At 46.1% G+C, this 16,447-nt stretch overlaps 1 protein-coding gene across 25 annotated transcripts in view; it reads right to left on the bottom strand.

Annotated features, from left to right (window-relative positions):
• Positions 1–16,447, bottom strand: part of ANK3 (ankyrin 3) — a 266,225-nt gene that overhangs the window by 131,914 nt on the left and 117,864 nt on the right. The window contains exons 1-2 of one of the 25 annotated variants that reach the window (XM_088129894.1): positions 2,624–2,811; positions 242–751 (exon numbers count right to left, since the gene is read on the bottom strand). The exons of 21 other annotated variants lie outside the window; for them this stretch is intronic. In XM_088129894.1, coding sequence (XP_087986020.1) covers positions 242–265 — 24 coding nt within the window. In that variant the 5' untranslated portion in view covers positions 266–751; positions 2,624–2,811. Of the gene's footprint in view, positions 1–241; positions 752–2,489; positions 2,816–16,447 lie in introns of those variants that run through there. 3 more of the 25 variants (XM_088129880.1, XM_088129848.1, XM_088129909.1) reach the window with 3 other exon arrangements.

Consider the following 16,447-nt stretch of genomic DNA (forward strand, 5'->3'; position numbering starts at 1 on the left):
AACAACCCGACCCACAGAGTATCCACTCATCATAAGTCTCCTTGTAGCTACACGAAGGCCGCACCACCTCACGTATTTCTCAAGAACTTCGCTTCCAAGGGGCTACCGAGCAGAACACCTCAGCCTGTGCATTAGGCACTGCTTCCCTTCTGCACCTTTTAGCAGCCTTCAAGTTTATCTTAAATAAATTCACAGTTCTTATTCACCGCAACTCGTTGCTGGAGGCAAACAAGTACCGTACCCCTGCCGATGTGCTCCTTGCCATAGTTCACTTCGCGTTGCCTGCTGTGTCCTCTGCGCGGGCCATTCCTCCGCGCAGCCAGAGCGAATGCAGCGAACAAAATGCCAGAGCAGCAGTATTGCCCCTGAGCAGGGAGCAGGTCAATGCCCTTTCAGAGCCAGGGCAGAGCAATTCAGCCTCAACCCAGCCCTTCTGAACACATTCCACTGAGGGCGGGCGGACAGGTCAGGCAGCCTGACACCCTGGCTTTAACACACAGAAAGCCAGGAACCGGATCCACCGGGGATCTCTTCCAAGCAAGCTGGCCTCAGATCGGTCATTTCTGGGTGGAAACATGCAAGACCTCCTCAAGTCCTGCTTCGCTCTTCTTCGGCAGGCTCAGTACTTCCATACAGCTCAGGACTCATCAGAGGCTGATAAATAAGGAATAGACTCTCGAGCCACTCAGTTAAGATAAATGGAGCCAACATGAGCAGCGCAAACCGAAGCAGGCTTCCTCTGTACTGTATTCTAGGCCAAAAAAGAAAAAAAGTGATTCTGGTAGTGTTTCGCCTTCCTCCCATTTCATCAGGTATTCTGCTTTCAGGCAAAAGAACAGCTAGATGCTTCAGTGTGCTGATGAGCAAAGGTCAAAGCCTCTCTTCTTGTCAAAGACCATTCCCTCTACACGTGGACCTGCCTCCAGACCTCTCCTGGCCGGCAGCTTCTTGATTAGGGGTTATAGCAATATGACCACTAGATGACAACAAAGACACAGAAACTCTGGAGCCGGACCAGTAGGTTCCAGACAAAGAGCTGCAAATAAATAAATGCATAAATAACTAACAGGCTGCCATCCAGCAGTCCCTCTTTTAGCTTCCAAGGAAATATTACGGCAGTGTTTCTCAGCCTTGGCAACTTGAAGATGTGTGGACTTCAGAGCCCAGAATTCCCCAGCCAACCACACTGATAGGCGCAGACCAGGGTGTAACTTCAGAACCAGAACCACACAGCGGGCAAAAGGCTGGTGCAAATGCCAACCTCTTCCCCCAGTACAGAATTCACAATGGTAGACTGGGATCGACTTCTGGCACGCTCCTTCTGTTTCCAGATGTTTGGCCCTTGCCAGTTCATCTGTGCATAATCCTACAAGTAAAGCCACTTTCAAAAGTATCCTTGCAAAAATGATTTCAGATACAGAATGTTTATTCTCCATATTATCTTAGAAGGCAGTTCCACATCACCACAACCTGTTTTTTAAAGAACTGCATCTTCCTTTCCTTGGATATATCAACTCTTTTCGTCCAGAGCAACCCCCACATTTTATTCTGGGGGACTCCCTGCCACTGAAAACACATTTACATGGACCTTCTGGGGAAGATCCACGCCCCGTGCCACCCACAGAACGGACCCACTGAGCATATATAATGAGAGGGGGGTAGAATGTGAATGCACACACGTACACTAAGATGCATGCATATAACAGCAATACAGCCATAACAGGAAAATAAATCAGCATTTATTACACAGTTATCAATACTGGAAGGCAGGCATTTTGCTGCCATTACCATGAAGTTGCATAAGAAAATATGGTCGCATTATTCGGTCTGAAATATTTTTATCAGCCGGATTTTTCAAGGAAATCATTATTTCCCCTATAAGCACTGTGGATCTTTGGAAAGCACTTATCCTCGTATCAGTAATACCATAGGATGATATACTTCACTCAGGGCGATTGATCCTTGACAGTCAAGCTGCTGCAAGGGGATAATAGTTAATGTTCCTCTGCAAAGGAAGTTCCAGCCGCCTCACTCTTTGCCAAACTAGGTATTATGCAGTTGATAGATTCGTGATCGAAGGATGCATCTGAAGGATCGGACGAAGAATCCCGCTTCCACCCATGTTCTGTGCAGAAGGTCATCCAAAGACCTCAAATTTGGCAGATTTTATAGCTTTAGCTGCAGCAGCTTCAGCTGCCTTCCTAATAACACGCATCTCAGTTAAAGCGGCCATGATTGCTTTATGGAGTAAGGCCATCCGAGTTCTCTGAGGAAATACCGCACAATGAAAATACGACGCGCATCAGAGGTATTTTAGGCCTGTGCTTTGACACAAACGTATCCTTTTACGCTTCTTCCAAGCATCTTCTATGCCGTAAACAGACTGCCCCGTTCCAGTGTCCTGGACGGCGGGGAAAGCGAGGGGAGAAAGCAAAACCTCGAAAAAACACTCAGTAAAATGGAGCGAACAGACCTATGTCCGCCTTTACCTGCAAACCAGGAAGATCCTCCTTCTGCCAAGAATGGCAACAACAAGAACAACAGTAACCACTCCTTACCGCCATGCAAGAACAGGGAAATAAATCTGAAAAGCATGCTTAGGGCAGCATCTGTACACGCTTACTTGGTCCACGAAGCACTCTCCCTCTTCCACTGCCATTTTCTGTGGTCAAACATGAAACATGATGACTCAATTAGTTAACACTTTGCACACTGCATTGCAGCTAAAAATAGCTGCCAAACAGAAAGCAACCAAGCGTGGTCACGTATTCGGCTTCTCCAACTACTTCTGAAGAATGGAAAAGCAAGGGAGGGTCCGGCTGGGAGCGCTAAAAAACCAGGGGAGGAGAGGTCCTGGGAGATTCCTCAGTGCTTTGTAATCTTGACCTATTCCCGGGCCGTGTAAGCCTGGGACGAGGAATACCAAAAATAGCCTCCAGATCAGCGGGTAGCAAGCCCTGGCAGGCAGGGGTCCCTCCTGAAATGAGCTTCCGGGATGCTGTTTATCAGCTGTTTCTCCATGAAAGGAAGCTTGGGTTCCACTTGTTTTCCAGAAGCAACGCAACCAGGGTTTTACACTTACCCTGCCTACGTGCTGTCAAGAGGGAGGGTGCCCTTCCATATGCCCACGTTTCCTTTAAAATGCAAGGGTGTTCTGTCCTGGACCACAGAGAGTTCGGTAGCACTTTAAACCTGAGGAAACGACATCATGGATGGGTTGGGTGGACTAGAGCCCACCTTCTCAGTTGCCTGAAGAGTTACTGTTGTCAGCAGGTGCACAGATGTGGAAAAGAGAGGGTGGGAAGAAAACAACGCGTTGGCCTGTGGGACGTCCAATGTCCGTGGAAGGCAAAAATGGTAGTCCAAGACTATTTCACTCAAGAATGAGAAGTGAACATGCAGATTATTTACTACTGTAGTAATTAGTCACAACACTAACCCTACCTCTGATTTGTTAATGCCATTTGTGACAGAGAAAACCACAATCCACCATGACTGATCCTGACAGCACAAGACACAGAAAATGTCAGGTTCCCTCTCTTCCCCTCCTCTCTGAGATACAGATACAATATGGACTGAAAGAGTTTGCTCCATTTTTTGCTAACTGCAGTGACATCTCAGTTGTAAGCTGTGGCTAGTATAGCTTCTTCTTAAAGTTGGAAGCTGAATGGTTTTGAAACATACTAAGATGTGTTTGCTTGTTTAGTGTCCCAACAAGAATTAAAACAAGCAAAACATACGAAATGAATACACGTCCAGCAGCCAAGATAAAAACAACAATCACTCTCAATGCAACCACTTCACGGGCACTCCAACTCCCACATGGGGGAACACAGCCATGTCTCAGGGCCTTGCGAAAGGCCAACGGGGTCAGGGCCAATCTGATCTCCAGGGAGGCGGACGGTCCACGGGACAGGCATCTCTGCCTGAGTCCCACCAAATGACACCTGCAGTGGATGGAACCCAGAGCGTGCCTCTCCCGCACATCTGGTGGGATGGGTAGGCACAATCCGGGAGAAGGGGCCCTGTGAACAACCTGGCCCCGTGCCACGAAGGGCTTTGGGTGACCACCAGCATCTTAAACATGGAAGCACACTGGCAACCAACGTAGCTCACAGTCTGTTGACTTCAGCCAAAACAACAAGTTATGGTTATTCAAAATGAAGACAGAAGCAACCATCTAATAGGAGAAGAAAGGAGGTAGAACAGTATAAACCAACAAGGCTCAATGCAGTCCTTAATAAAACCATGGTTTGTGGGACAATAACAGTGCTTAGTGTTATAAACCATGACCAATAAACCATAGTAGCAATAAACCAAATGGCATAGGACATTGTATGACCCAACTATTGTCAGAATATCAGATGAATTTATTAATTTAGAAGAAATTAATCATACTAATGGCTTCCTTTGTCTTTGGGGATTAGTAGGAGAACATCTTGGAAGTGAAAATGTTTTTGCAACAGTATGTTTCTGAACATTAGTGTCCAGTTATTTTATTTTTTTCCAAAGCAGCTGAGTTGTCTGTCCTACGTGAAAGGTAGAAAGCCCTGCGTGGTGCTTCTCTTCCCTGGTGAAACTTAAGAGAGCAGGTGGATTTTCCAAGCAGCAAGCCAGGCCGTTGAGTCTCGTGCCTTGGGCCATCCTAGGTATACATGTCAGAGTCTTTGTGCATACATAAGCCACACTTCCACAGCAGTTTCTCACTGCTAGTATGAAAAATCAGTGGTCAAGCAACTCTAGTTTCTTTACTTTCACTTCTTTGTTAACTGTAACTGAAGCCACCTTGCTCTGCTTTGTAAATACTGAGATCAAGACACTCACTGGACATATTTGGAGTATTTGAACCATAAGATCTCATGGTTTCTTTAGACACAGTTTGTAGAACAAATCACAACTGGCTTGGTTCACACAACACATGAGTGCATAAATCATGGTTTACAAATCACAACCAACACCAAGCCAAAACCAAACAAACACTTGTATTATAGTTCAAGATGAGGTGTGAATCAAGGGGGCATACTTCACAGCTGGACTTCAGAGCTATCAGCAATAGCAGCTGATGCTGAATAGTATTTGACAGCTGACTACGGGGGCATCTGCAGGAACCTGCTGCTTCTGCCAGAAAGTCCAAAAGGACGCTTCCTTTCCTTTCCTTTCCTTTCCTTTCCTTTCCTTTCCTTTCCTTTCCTTTCCTTTCCTTTCCTTTCCTTTCCTTTCCTTTCCTTTCCTTTCCTTTCCTACTGGTGTGCGATGTCACAGCACATGTACAAAAGGGGAGGGGCTTGTGTCGCACTACTGCAATGATTTGTCATCATTCTGCCCCCCTTGCCCTCCCCCAACATATACTGCATTGCACTTTGGGGGCTTTATATTTTTGCAATTGTTTTGCCTTAACTGTCACGAGCAAGTGGATTATAAAGGGGACAAGTAAATCATCATTCTGGGATGGAGCGAGGATGCTACGTATCGGGCGAAATCAGAGGAAAGGCACGGATTGTTTCATGGGAAGCATCTGGGTCTGGCCGCAGCAGGAGGCAGCAGCTGGCTGGCCTTTCCGGGCTTGGAAGTCAAGCAGAGTCAGGCCTGGCCAGGGTTTGGATGGGAAGCCTTCAGGGAAGCCCAGAAGGAGGCAGCAGCCCACGCCCGTGAGGTTGCCAAGTCAAAGGCGTGGATGCACCAGGGAGTTGCCAGGAGCGAAGCTCAACTTTCCGGGCCTCCAGTTGCTCCAGAGCAGCCGCCCCCCCCAATGGAAAGCTTACTTAAGGTCCGACATTTCAGGAGCTGTTGCTGTAAGCAAAGAAAAGCTCTTGTGCGATCAGAAGGATTGGATAAGCAACCCACAGCCAGGTCCTCGGAAACTGATCTGACGCCACCATTTCCCCCAAAGCTATAACAGCCCCGTAGGGAGGAGGAGAACAGAAGTCATTACGTAGTACTGAAGGGTAAATAACAAGCAAAGCAGGGCCACGGACAGACATTGCAAGACATTGCGCAGCGCGGCCCTTTTCTTCCCCTTGGTTAGTTAAAGCTGGAGAGAAGGGAAACCCGATTATCAAAGTGCTGGGCACGTGAGGCCTACAGCCAATTTGCAGAAGCAATCTCACGACCCTTGGTGTGTGAAAAATGATAAAGTTAACTCGCTATCTTCCTTGAAGGTTATGCTGAGGGTTACTGAGGCCACCTTGCATAAGACACTCTAAGCGAACCTGCCTCTCTCCTGCCATTTGCCCCTGGAGGAGCCAGAAGAGGAGGGAGCAGCAGAGGCGGGCCGTCCCTGGACCCTTCCCCGCAAAGGCAGAAGGAATCCCAGCAGACTCTGCATCGGAGGCCCACTTCTGAATAGCCCCAGAGCTCTGCTCAGCCAGCTGCTATAGATCTCGTAAAGAAAACACCCGGCTGGCTATGTTTCCTTTCTCTTACTTCATGCCACTTTATGCCATTAAACTGATCAGGGGCTCAGACAACGGCATTGCGTTCCACCAGAGAAAGGAGGGCATAAGACAACTCCTGCAGGACCAGCACAAAGGGCCCATCCAGCAGGCTATTCATTCCCATCACGCTCCCAGACAGGCAGGAAATGTCCTTCTTAGCGGTAGGTCCACCATCTGATGGACCGCTTAGAAGTGCATCCGTGGAGCATCAATGTTGGTTCTTCTTATGAGCAGGAAGCTGCTTTGCAACCAGGAGCCACCCCCCACCCAGTCTCTGAGGGCTGCTGAGGTCATGGCCATCCGAGTGCACGAGGTCACATTTTTACCCCAGTTTTGCACAGATTTTGCCTCCTATTTTGGCAAAATATTTTTTAAAAAGAAAAATATCAGAAAATTGTGAATGTTGACACTCTAGAATCTGCAAAACAGAGTCTGAAGGGCTGTGAATTCACCCCCAATTTCCAAATGATTCCCTTTGGTATTGTACCCTTGGGTCCTAAACTATGTCCTTATTGTATATTCTTCCCTCCTTGTAAACTGACAGACTACCATATGGGGTGTTTTTTTAACCCTTTCCCCACGGTGGGGAAGAGCTTTGCCAGAGGTCCAGCAAAGGATGCAGAAGTTCAGAAGGCCGGTCCCTGCCGCAGGGCCTCCTGCCAGAACAAGGGGCACTGCGCCCAGCCCCACTCCAGCTCTACAACCACACAACAGGCTTGCAAACACAGGTTGCTGCGAAACCCCTGCCAGGCGAGCAGAGCAGCAGGCTGTGAAGTAGCCAGGGGGCCGAGAGCTTCACTGCCGCGGGCCGCGTGGTGGTGTCCTGCACCAGCAAAGCAAAGGGCAGCTCCTCGGCACGCTGGAGGCATCTCTGACATGCTGCCAGGAGCAGATGACTTGCATTCCAGCCAAGGCCCACATTTGTCAGCACACTCATAAAACTGTAGGGCCTCCTCCTCCTCCTCCTCCTCCCCCCCCCCACCTCCGTGCCTCTGCTGCAGCGGCTGAGAGTTCAGCACAAAGACTCACACCAGCCTTCCTCCTGGGGAGCAGCGCTGCTCTGGCAGCATCTCCCCCACGCATGGGAAACAGAGCCTCCTTCTCCAGCCCCACGAGCAAGTGAGTGGGGAGAGCAAAATGGGGGAGTCTATGGATCCTTTCAGATGCTCCCCCCACCTGAACGTGGCAGAATCCAGGGAGGAGGGAGAGAGATCCTGCATAATGGACAGGAGCAAAAGAAAGGGCTGGAATTTTGCCGGTCTTCCTGCTGTGGCAAACGGTATCAAACTCTGAACTCTAAAGAGCGTAAAAGCAAAGCTTTCAGAATGCAAGGATTCTTCTCTGTAAATCGAAATAAGTAAAACTAACATTAATTGGGATCATTTGTCAGTCACATCCCCAAGAAATCTTTCTGGGCTCCTTCCCCAGCAGCGCAAACATGATTCATCGCTACCAGTGGGAGGAGATGCAGAAGAGTCCCCCCCCCCCCAAGGGAGAAGGAATTTTGGGAAGCGCTGACTGTGCTGCTGGTCCAGAGAGATGGATCGATGAGACTCAGCATCCTTTGACCCTTGTGTAAACTGCCTAACCGGCTCTTCCATTTGCATTTTTAGAGCACCCTGGGTCATTTGCCCGAAATCACATCTGCAAATCCCCCCATTTGCAGCATGGCTTATGCATGTCCAGTGCTTATCAAATCTGTGCGGGCAACCTTTGACTTTTAGAGCTTCCCAGGAGATCCTGCCAAACGCCACAATAAAATGAAACAGTGAACGTGATGCTCCTCTTTCATTTAGAATGGATCGGGAAAATGAAACGGCGTGTGCTGCAATGCAAAGCGCCACTTTTGTGATTTTACTGTACAGTCAGGCCGGGCTAGACATGCCTTATATTTCACCACTGGGGGGAGAGGGGAGGGAGAGCTATAGCCTCTTAAAGATGCATCGGAACATGGACGATTCCATGAAAAGAATGAAAAAATAAAATTCTGTCCAAGGAATAAAGGAACAGCTGTCATTCTGCATCCTAAGAACATGGAGTTTGCATTTCTCAGTCGCCCCTCGAAAACTGAAGCAGTTTGGTTCATAGCCAGCTCCTCCCAAATGCTCCCTTTGAGATGTGTTGGGTTTCAACTCCCATCATCCTAAACCAGAATGGGGGAGGGAGTCCAATGTATCTCTAAGGCATCAATTTGGTGAAGAACAATTTAGGATGGTCAAAGAATAAAACCAATTTCCCACTGAGTATTTTAAAGGAGTTTCCTTGGATGCAAATCCTTGTGATTATCCAATCTTTGTACTAGAAATTCACGCTTCTGTGCATGTGTTTATAGTCCAGACAGCAGGATTGTGAATATTATCAACAGAACAAAGGAGAAGCAGCTTGTTCCACAAGCTGTTCCATAAGCCATTTCATGTGCTCTTCCCATATGATTTCAAGCTGCATTGTTCCAAATAATGTCTTTAAACTTTAATAATAAACACCGTTTGCTTCTGAAAGCAGAACCAGAAACCCAGGCTGGTGCCTGGACCTGAGCAGGGCAGGGAGCCCTGCTGTGCCTGTCCCGGTCGTTGGGCAACCCGACTCTTCAGCTGAGGCTCCAACGGCTTCCTTGGAGCGAAACCTATTCCTGTTTTGCCTATTCTGATTTTTTATACCAGAAGTCAGTAATGGTGAAAACAACTCTTTCAACCATTATGCCAGTTACCCGTTGCTGCTGCCCACCGCCAACGCACGGGCAGACTTGGTAGCAACCCATTTCCTTGGTTTGCAGAGAGAGTCAGTCTTGAAAACCAGGCAGTACGTTGCACTGAATCTTCGTGTAGTTTGCTTTATCCAGCTTAGACATTGTGCAGATTATCCTGTTCAGCAAATATTGTACTGGTGTTATTTAGAGTGGCGTCTGGGAAATAGATCTATACGGGTGCTGGCCTGGGGCAGGAATGAGGAACAACCACCCACTGCTGTTTGGCGAGAGGACTGCAAAGGGGGGAAGCCAGTTCGGGAAGAAGTGAGGCAGCCCACTCTCGGGCGTACCTGTCTCAGAAGCTCTGAAAATATTAGGAACAAGCAGCTAAATGAAGAGCAGGTGCACAAATACCTGGGGGTGGAAGAAATATTACCCAGGACTCAGCCAGCTTGTCACACGTTGGCTCTCATGTGCTCTTGCTGTGCGCAGCTGTGCCATTTTGGCAATGTCTGGGAGGACTTGAAGGGGACAAAGCTTCTCTGCTGGTTTTTGGAGAGCAGCTTCTATTATTCATTTCCCTTTTTCCATTGTTCTTCTTGGCCCATTTTCATGGGCTTTGCAAGCACTTGCAGCAAAATGCATCCACGTGCTACGTGTTCATCACACCTAAAGCCTGGTTGGGAAGTCCATATCCTGAAACATTCAGGTGCCTCTTATTTCAAGGACTTTATACAAAAGTACCTTCATAATTCAGCCCATCTGTCTGCCTGGGCCATCCAAAGTGTTCACCAAATCCTCACTTCACCTGGTACTTCAGATGCAGAGAGGAGCCAAATCAATCAATCAATCAATCAATCAATCAATCAATCAATCAATCAGAGCATACTTTCTATACTTTGGGGAATGCATCTTGTCAAAAAGAGGGTATAGAAATATTGTACCTGCTGAAACATCATCTGATTTAAAAACTAAGCAATACACAGGCATCCTGTCCTCTTTCCCCTCCGACCATTTCATAGCTCTGTAGTGCACTCTAGAGGATAGAAGAAGTTGACATGTGTGCATACAGACACACCCGTAGTGCTGGCCATTTTGATACAATGGGATTAGGATCTATAGGCTGGTTTTTAAGGCAAGTCATTGCAACACAATTTTTGTTGGATGGAGTTTTAATGGATGGAGCTTTTATTAATAAAACTGAGTTTAATGAAAGAATTGAGGAGCAATGGGGCCAATGTCCCAACCTGGATGTGTGACCCTCAGTGGTGAACAATGACCATGCTACTGGGAAATTCTGGGAGTCAGGTCCTTACATCTGGAGAGCATCCAGGTTGGAAAAGGCTGGACATTCCTATTAGTTTCCCATTCTATTCTCTAAATGGACTTCCAAGCTACTGACCAAGAGAATACATGATTTTACTGACTAAGACATTACAGTATTAAGGCCTACCTGATTGGCCAATGTGACATCTGTGCAATTTGTGGTTCTCAGTTCCTTGAGAGTTTTAAAGTAGACTTCCCCAGTCAGGTGCTCCCCACTGCAAAAATACAGTGGTTTTGGGGGGAGGGGTGGAATTTGAAGTCCAGGATCCCTGGGAGACACCAGGTTGGGTTGGGCTACCTTAAAGTCACCAGCCACTTCCAAGGCAGAGAGATCTGGAATATGCCCAAGCCCAAGCCCAAACCAGAGCTGAGAATAGTCAACTAAGGTATCTCTTTGAACTATATTAGCCTTGCCTGCTTACAAGGAATGATGCTGATCTAAAGAACATGTATAAAGACACAAACTAAGGATAGCATTTATATTGAAGGTAGACCAGAAAATGTGAGGACATTGGATGGAAAATATCTTTACCTATTCAAGAGATAAAGGACTCCTTAAACTAAACTGACCCCGTGCCTCATGGGATCGTAGCACCAAATTCTACTATTCAAGCATCTTCACATAAAGACTATATACAGCCAGACCAGAGAAAAAGATCTTTTTCTCCATACCCTGTTCACATGACATGCTCAACTGGATCAAGGCAAAGCTTTGATTAATATTAATCAAATTAATTAACACAATTAATATTGTGTTAATGCACTAACCCCGTTCATGAACTCTGACAATTAAGTCAGGGTTTTAGCTCTATAAAGTTCTGGGGCTGTTTGGGGCTACCCTGATTCCTCCTACAGACTATATTGTGTGAACTGCTTACGAGGGGAGTTAATATCCCTTATGGATTCTGAGACAGAGAGGGGAGAAATGGTGGAGCGGTTCTGTCAAACACACTTCATAGGCACTCTGTCTCTGACTCTTTTTTAACCTCCAACACAGCCACATGGGCTGGAGGAAAACGGGATGGGAGTGGGTGAGACTCCACCGAAAATAAATAAAGATTGATCACTTTGGCCAGAAGACAGTCCCTCTCCAGCAAGGGAAAATGAAAGTTATGGCTTCCCATCTTCCTTTGGGAAAATTCAGAGAAGGTCTGCTTCTTGACTGTCCAAGTGATCTATGACTACGCACTGCCAACCCAAGGAGTCAATTGTGTCATCTCGGCATCAGCCGAATGGTGTAACGGAACAGCTTCTGTCGAGTCTTCCAGTGAATTAGCGTTGGCCCACCCCATCCCATTTCCTCTTCCTTCCTTAACACTCAATTAGCAATCTGTGGTTAATGAACAAAAATGGAGTCCAGGACAGGGGAGGTAGTCTTCTGGACTACTGGAAAATGTGGGATGCTAACTGAGTCTTTCCTCATTTTGCTGTTTAACTAATGGTACTTGTGCCTAAATATCAGAAGGAGAAAGACCGGTGCACACTGAGCAAAAGCCGCTCCTCAAGACTGTTAAGCATCTGACCACTTGGATTCCCAAACAGTGGAAAGGCCGTTCAAACCATCACCTCCTAAGCCTCAGGATCGGAAGGAAGAAAAGAAGGAAAACACGAAAATACACACGGCTGCATGGGAAATGCCTGGAAAGCCTTCACAGAGAAACGTGGGCAGAGCTTCTGCAGAGAAGCCAGTAAAACTGGGTCAGCTTAAAGGTATTCAGGATGGTGCGATAATTTAAAAATACAAAATGGAGATCACTGGCACAGGCACTTGTAGGAAATGCAAAGTTAAATAAGGGGGAGAAGATCAAACAGTTGTGCCTTATCTTATCTGAACTGAACTGTGGTTTTTTTAGAGTTTGTTCCTTTCCCACTGGGGTTACAGTGCTAACTGTAAGCCTTCTGACTGCAAGTATTTACTTATTTAAAGAAGTTACACGGCTGCCCATCTCAGTACAGTGACTCTGGGCAGCTGAAGCATAAAGCGTAAAATAGCCCAATATAAATAATCAGTAAAGCAAAGCCGAGAGAAGGGCGTCCCGGTGGATACTGGCTCCGCTACCACCCTGGCCCCAGACCTCAGGGAAAAGCCAAGCCTTCAAAGCCGCCCTCATCCCGACTCATGTGCTGAGGACCCAGACGACTTCCCACGTTGGGATGAACTTATTTTAATGGCTTACTATGCAGAGAGCACAACCTATTATTGCAGGCCAGACATAATTTTGCTAAATGAACTCACTGGACTTACTGCTGTGATAAATGCTGCAATATTTTGTGTCATAGTGGAGGCCGTGTACAATTCTAACTACGGTGTCCACTCTTGAAACGGACTTCTATTTGCAATAGCTAAATTGTAATGCCTGGAGTCCACAATGAAGCACAACGGCAGATGATAAGACCCTCAAACTATGGACTTTCCCTAACAAGTCTTTTTATTTAAAGCACCCAAATAATAAAAACACGAGAACACGTGAAACAACGCACAAGTGAAATACTATCTCTTTGCCACACAACAGCCAGGAGATGACACTGATCTTTATCACAAGGATTTTCTCACATAGTAACTTTAGTGTATATCTAATCTCTGTCCTTGTCAAAAATGACCACAAAACAGCCTATGTAGACTAAATTAAGAAAAAGGAGCAGGCACGTCTCCATCTTTTGGGGTCAGAGGACCAGTCGGATTATGTCGATCATATATGTTTATTTTGGTTAAAAAAGAAACTATGAGAAATTCCGTTTTTAAACTTGGGAATGTTTTCATGCCTGCTTTGATTAAGCTCACTCCACAATCCAAAAGAATATTCGGTAACATCCAAGTGCAGACGCTTTGCTTCGCAACACTGATATTTTGGCAGTTCTGCTGCTCCCACTGCTTTGGGGTCTGTATTTTTTTCAGCCCAACTTGCGGTTCCATGTTATAAAAGCACATTAGCAGCAATATGCATTTCTTTTAAAAAGGCATTAGGCTGCCAAAGAACGGCTAAAGCACAGAAAGTCTGTTTTATCAGCCCACCCCACTCGGTCCGGCAGAAGGGGCATGCTGCAGACCCCACCAGTCAAAAAATTTCGACTGGCGGGGTCTAGGCAGAGGGCCTTTTCTGCTGTGGCCCCCGCTCTCCTGGCCTTCAGGAAGAGCCTGAAATCCTGACTATGCCAGGTGGCCTGGGGGCATTGGTGGAAGTGGCTCGTGGGGTAATTGATTCTGTGCCCCCACCCCCCGTCATCTTGAATGGTTTTAGCTTTTATGTACAGGGTTTGCTTATTGCTTGACCTTTTAATTGATTAATCAATTTTAATTAATTAATCTGTATTTATTTTTTAAATTATTTGTGGGTTTTGTTTTAATTGTGAGCCGCCCAGAGCCACCTGTTGGGGGAGATGGGCAGCATACAAATTTAACAAATTAATTAATTAATTAATTAAATAAATAAATAAATAAGTCCACGAGGAAAATGGAGAGAAGCAAGATGGCGAATGCCTGCCTACGTCCAAATGTGGTGATAACTCAGCACGAAGGAGCGTGAAGAACAGGGCGTTCTAGTTCAAGACGTTTAGGGGTTAATGAATGAATAGCGCTGAGCTGAAAGCAGAGGGATATTAAAGCACCCCAAGATAAGATGCTGCACCCTAAAAAAACACAGCAGTCTTTCTCAATCTGGTGTGACTCAGCTGTAGTGGGACAACAACACCCAGAATTCCCAGCCAACCCAAGATGTCAATTTTAGCACTGATGAAATGCACCAGGTTGGAGGCGGCTGAAATACAGAAGCTGAGCCTTTAGTCCAACATTAAGCGTGGAAAAGGAAGAGCTTAGGGAGTGGTATAAAACTGTAGAACTTGCATTAGCAGCTGCTTCACGAGCGCCTCCATCCTGTGGTCTCCATGCCTGCTTCTGCTTCGGTCTCCAGTCTGCCCCTCCATCCCACCCCCTCCCTAACACAGACAACTGCCCACACCAGGGTTCTTCTCTGATTCTCCTCCGAGCCACCCACTTGGCATCGAGGCACACGAACGTTTCTTCCTCTCGTGTTTCTAACGGATACCGCAGGAAAATGCTGGATCTCTGATTGTAAGCAATAATAACAACCATTGCCCCCACCCCACTAAGCAAAACAATCTTAGCTCCTTTTTCAGTCTTTTTGCTGTCACTTTTAAGGGCACATATCGAAAACCATTATTTATGCATACGGGACATCTAGGAATAGAAAAGTCCAGAAAGAAAATGGAAGAAAATGTATGTGCACATGTGCGTGTCTGTGAATGTTAGCATGAACAGATGTGTTTTTTCTCTCCAGGACTTTTTGGCCAATTTTTCTATTTTTCACCCCCAACTTCTTCTTTTTCTTAAAAGGTTCCAATTTTTCCTCCAGGACTGCACATTTCTAGGAACATCACAGTAAAAAGATCTCAAAATTAGTTGTGTGCCAAGGCATGTTGCAAGAGGCTCCCAACTGTAGCTAGCCATCTCATGGACAACATTTCTTACGTTCTACTTAAACGTCCAGTCCTAACAAATTACATTCAACCAAGTACAATATTTTAAACCTCACATACTATCTTAAATTCTGGGTGATATCCATTGCTTTAAAACTCTTGCTCAAAATCTATGTAGCATCTAAATGTGCTGGCAAAGTTTTCTTAGAGACTTCCACAGCCTACCAGGAAAGTGGGCCAATTTAGATTCAGATTTTTATTGTTGTTCTTGTTGTTAGAAAAAAGCAACCAGCCTGTCTCACCATGAAGAAATGAGATGCAGCTCTTTTTCCAGTCAACATTCTTACAAAAGAGAAATACTCTATTGCAGAAAAAGGCAGAGAACTATCCTTCGTAGCTTAAAGCAGGGTTCCTCAACCTTGGCAACTTTAAGACGGGTGGACTTCAACTCCCAGAATGGCTGGGGAATTCTGGAAGTTGAAGTCCACCCATCTTAAAGTTGCCAAGGTTGAGGAACCCTGACGTAGAGCCTCTCCAGCACCAGGGACAAAGAGGACAGAAGAAAATGAAACAAAAACTACATGATTGGTTCGTCATTTTTTACACGCCTATGCACCTGCTTTGGAAACAACCTCAGGACTCCAGAGTTCTAGGTCAATCAGAGCTGGGACCCATCATACAGTGACACCCACAGCAAGCCATGATGATGCATACACAGCACTTGTGTGGTGACATCCCTCCCTTTGTGTCCCGACTTCTGATGCCATTACATAAATCATGGTATTCATGTCAGGATGTCATGCCACACACTTTATCCTTTTCGCCCTGCAGATGTCCATCCCACCATTATTCCACAAGGAATCTCAGCTCTCCTAGAATAAAAGGCTTAATGACATCTCAAGTAAGAATCCCAAAAGGAAAAAGTAGGCTAGGGGAAAACACACATACACAGAGTAAACTCCTACAAGCAGCATACAGAAATCTGACCCAGGGAATTAAACTATCACCCTTACGTATGGAAACCCTAGTTCTCACAACAGACCCTGTCACAGTAAAATGGCAGCATTCATGCCAAGCAGGGGAAGGTCATCCCAGGAATGCCCATCCTATGAGCACTGCAACGTAGCCATCTTGGCACTTTATAGCTGAACGTCTTGCCTTCTTCTGATAAACATGTAGGTCTTCCACTGAGGCCCAAGAGAATGTGAGCCTTGCCCAAGTCCTCTGTAGAATCAGGTGATTCTGGACAGTGGTCAGTCTGGTTGATTTTCATTCTACTGCCCCATATTCAATACATTCCTCAGTAATAACAATAATCACGTGAGTTCTCAGCTGGCAGTATAAGTAGGCCCATAAACAAGTTTATTCCTCTCACTTTATGAACCTATTCTTCCACCTGCATTAGATTTATCAGAACAACCACACAGTCCCATTTGGAGAAATTCAAGGAATGACAAATCATTTACTGCCAAAGCTCTCCCTTTTAATGAACTTGTCCGTATTTTACATATTCTAAAAATAATCCCTTTTGGTTGATAGCTCATATTTTCTTTCTAACTGAGGTGAC

The sequence above is a fragment of the Python bivittatus genome, unplaced genomic scaffold, assembly GCF_059951505.1.
Source record: "Python bivittatus isolate LINGU-HERP-01145 unplaced genomic scaffold, Pbiv_v1 ctg000050_np1212, whole genome shotgun sequence".
NCBI lineage: Eukaryota > Metazoa > Chordata > Lepidosauria > Squamata > Pythonidae > Python > Python bivittatus.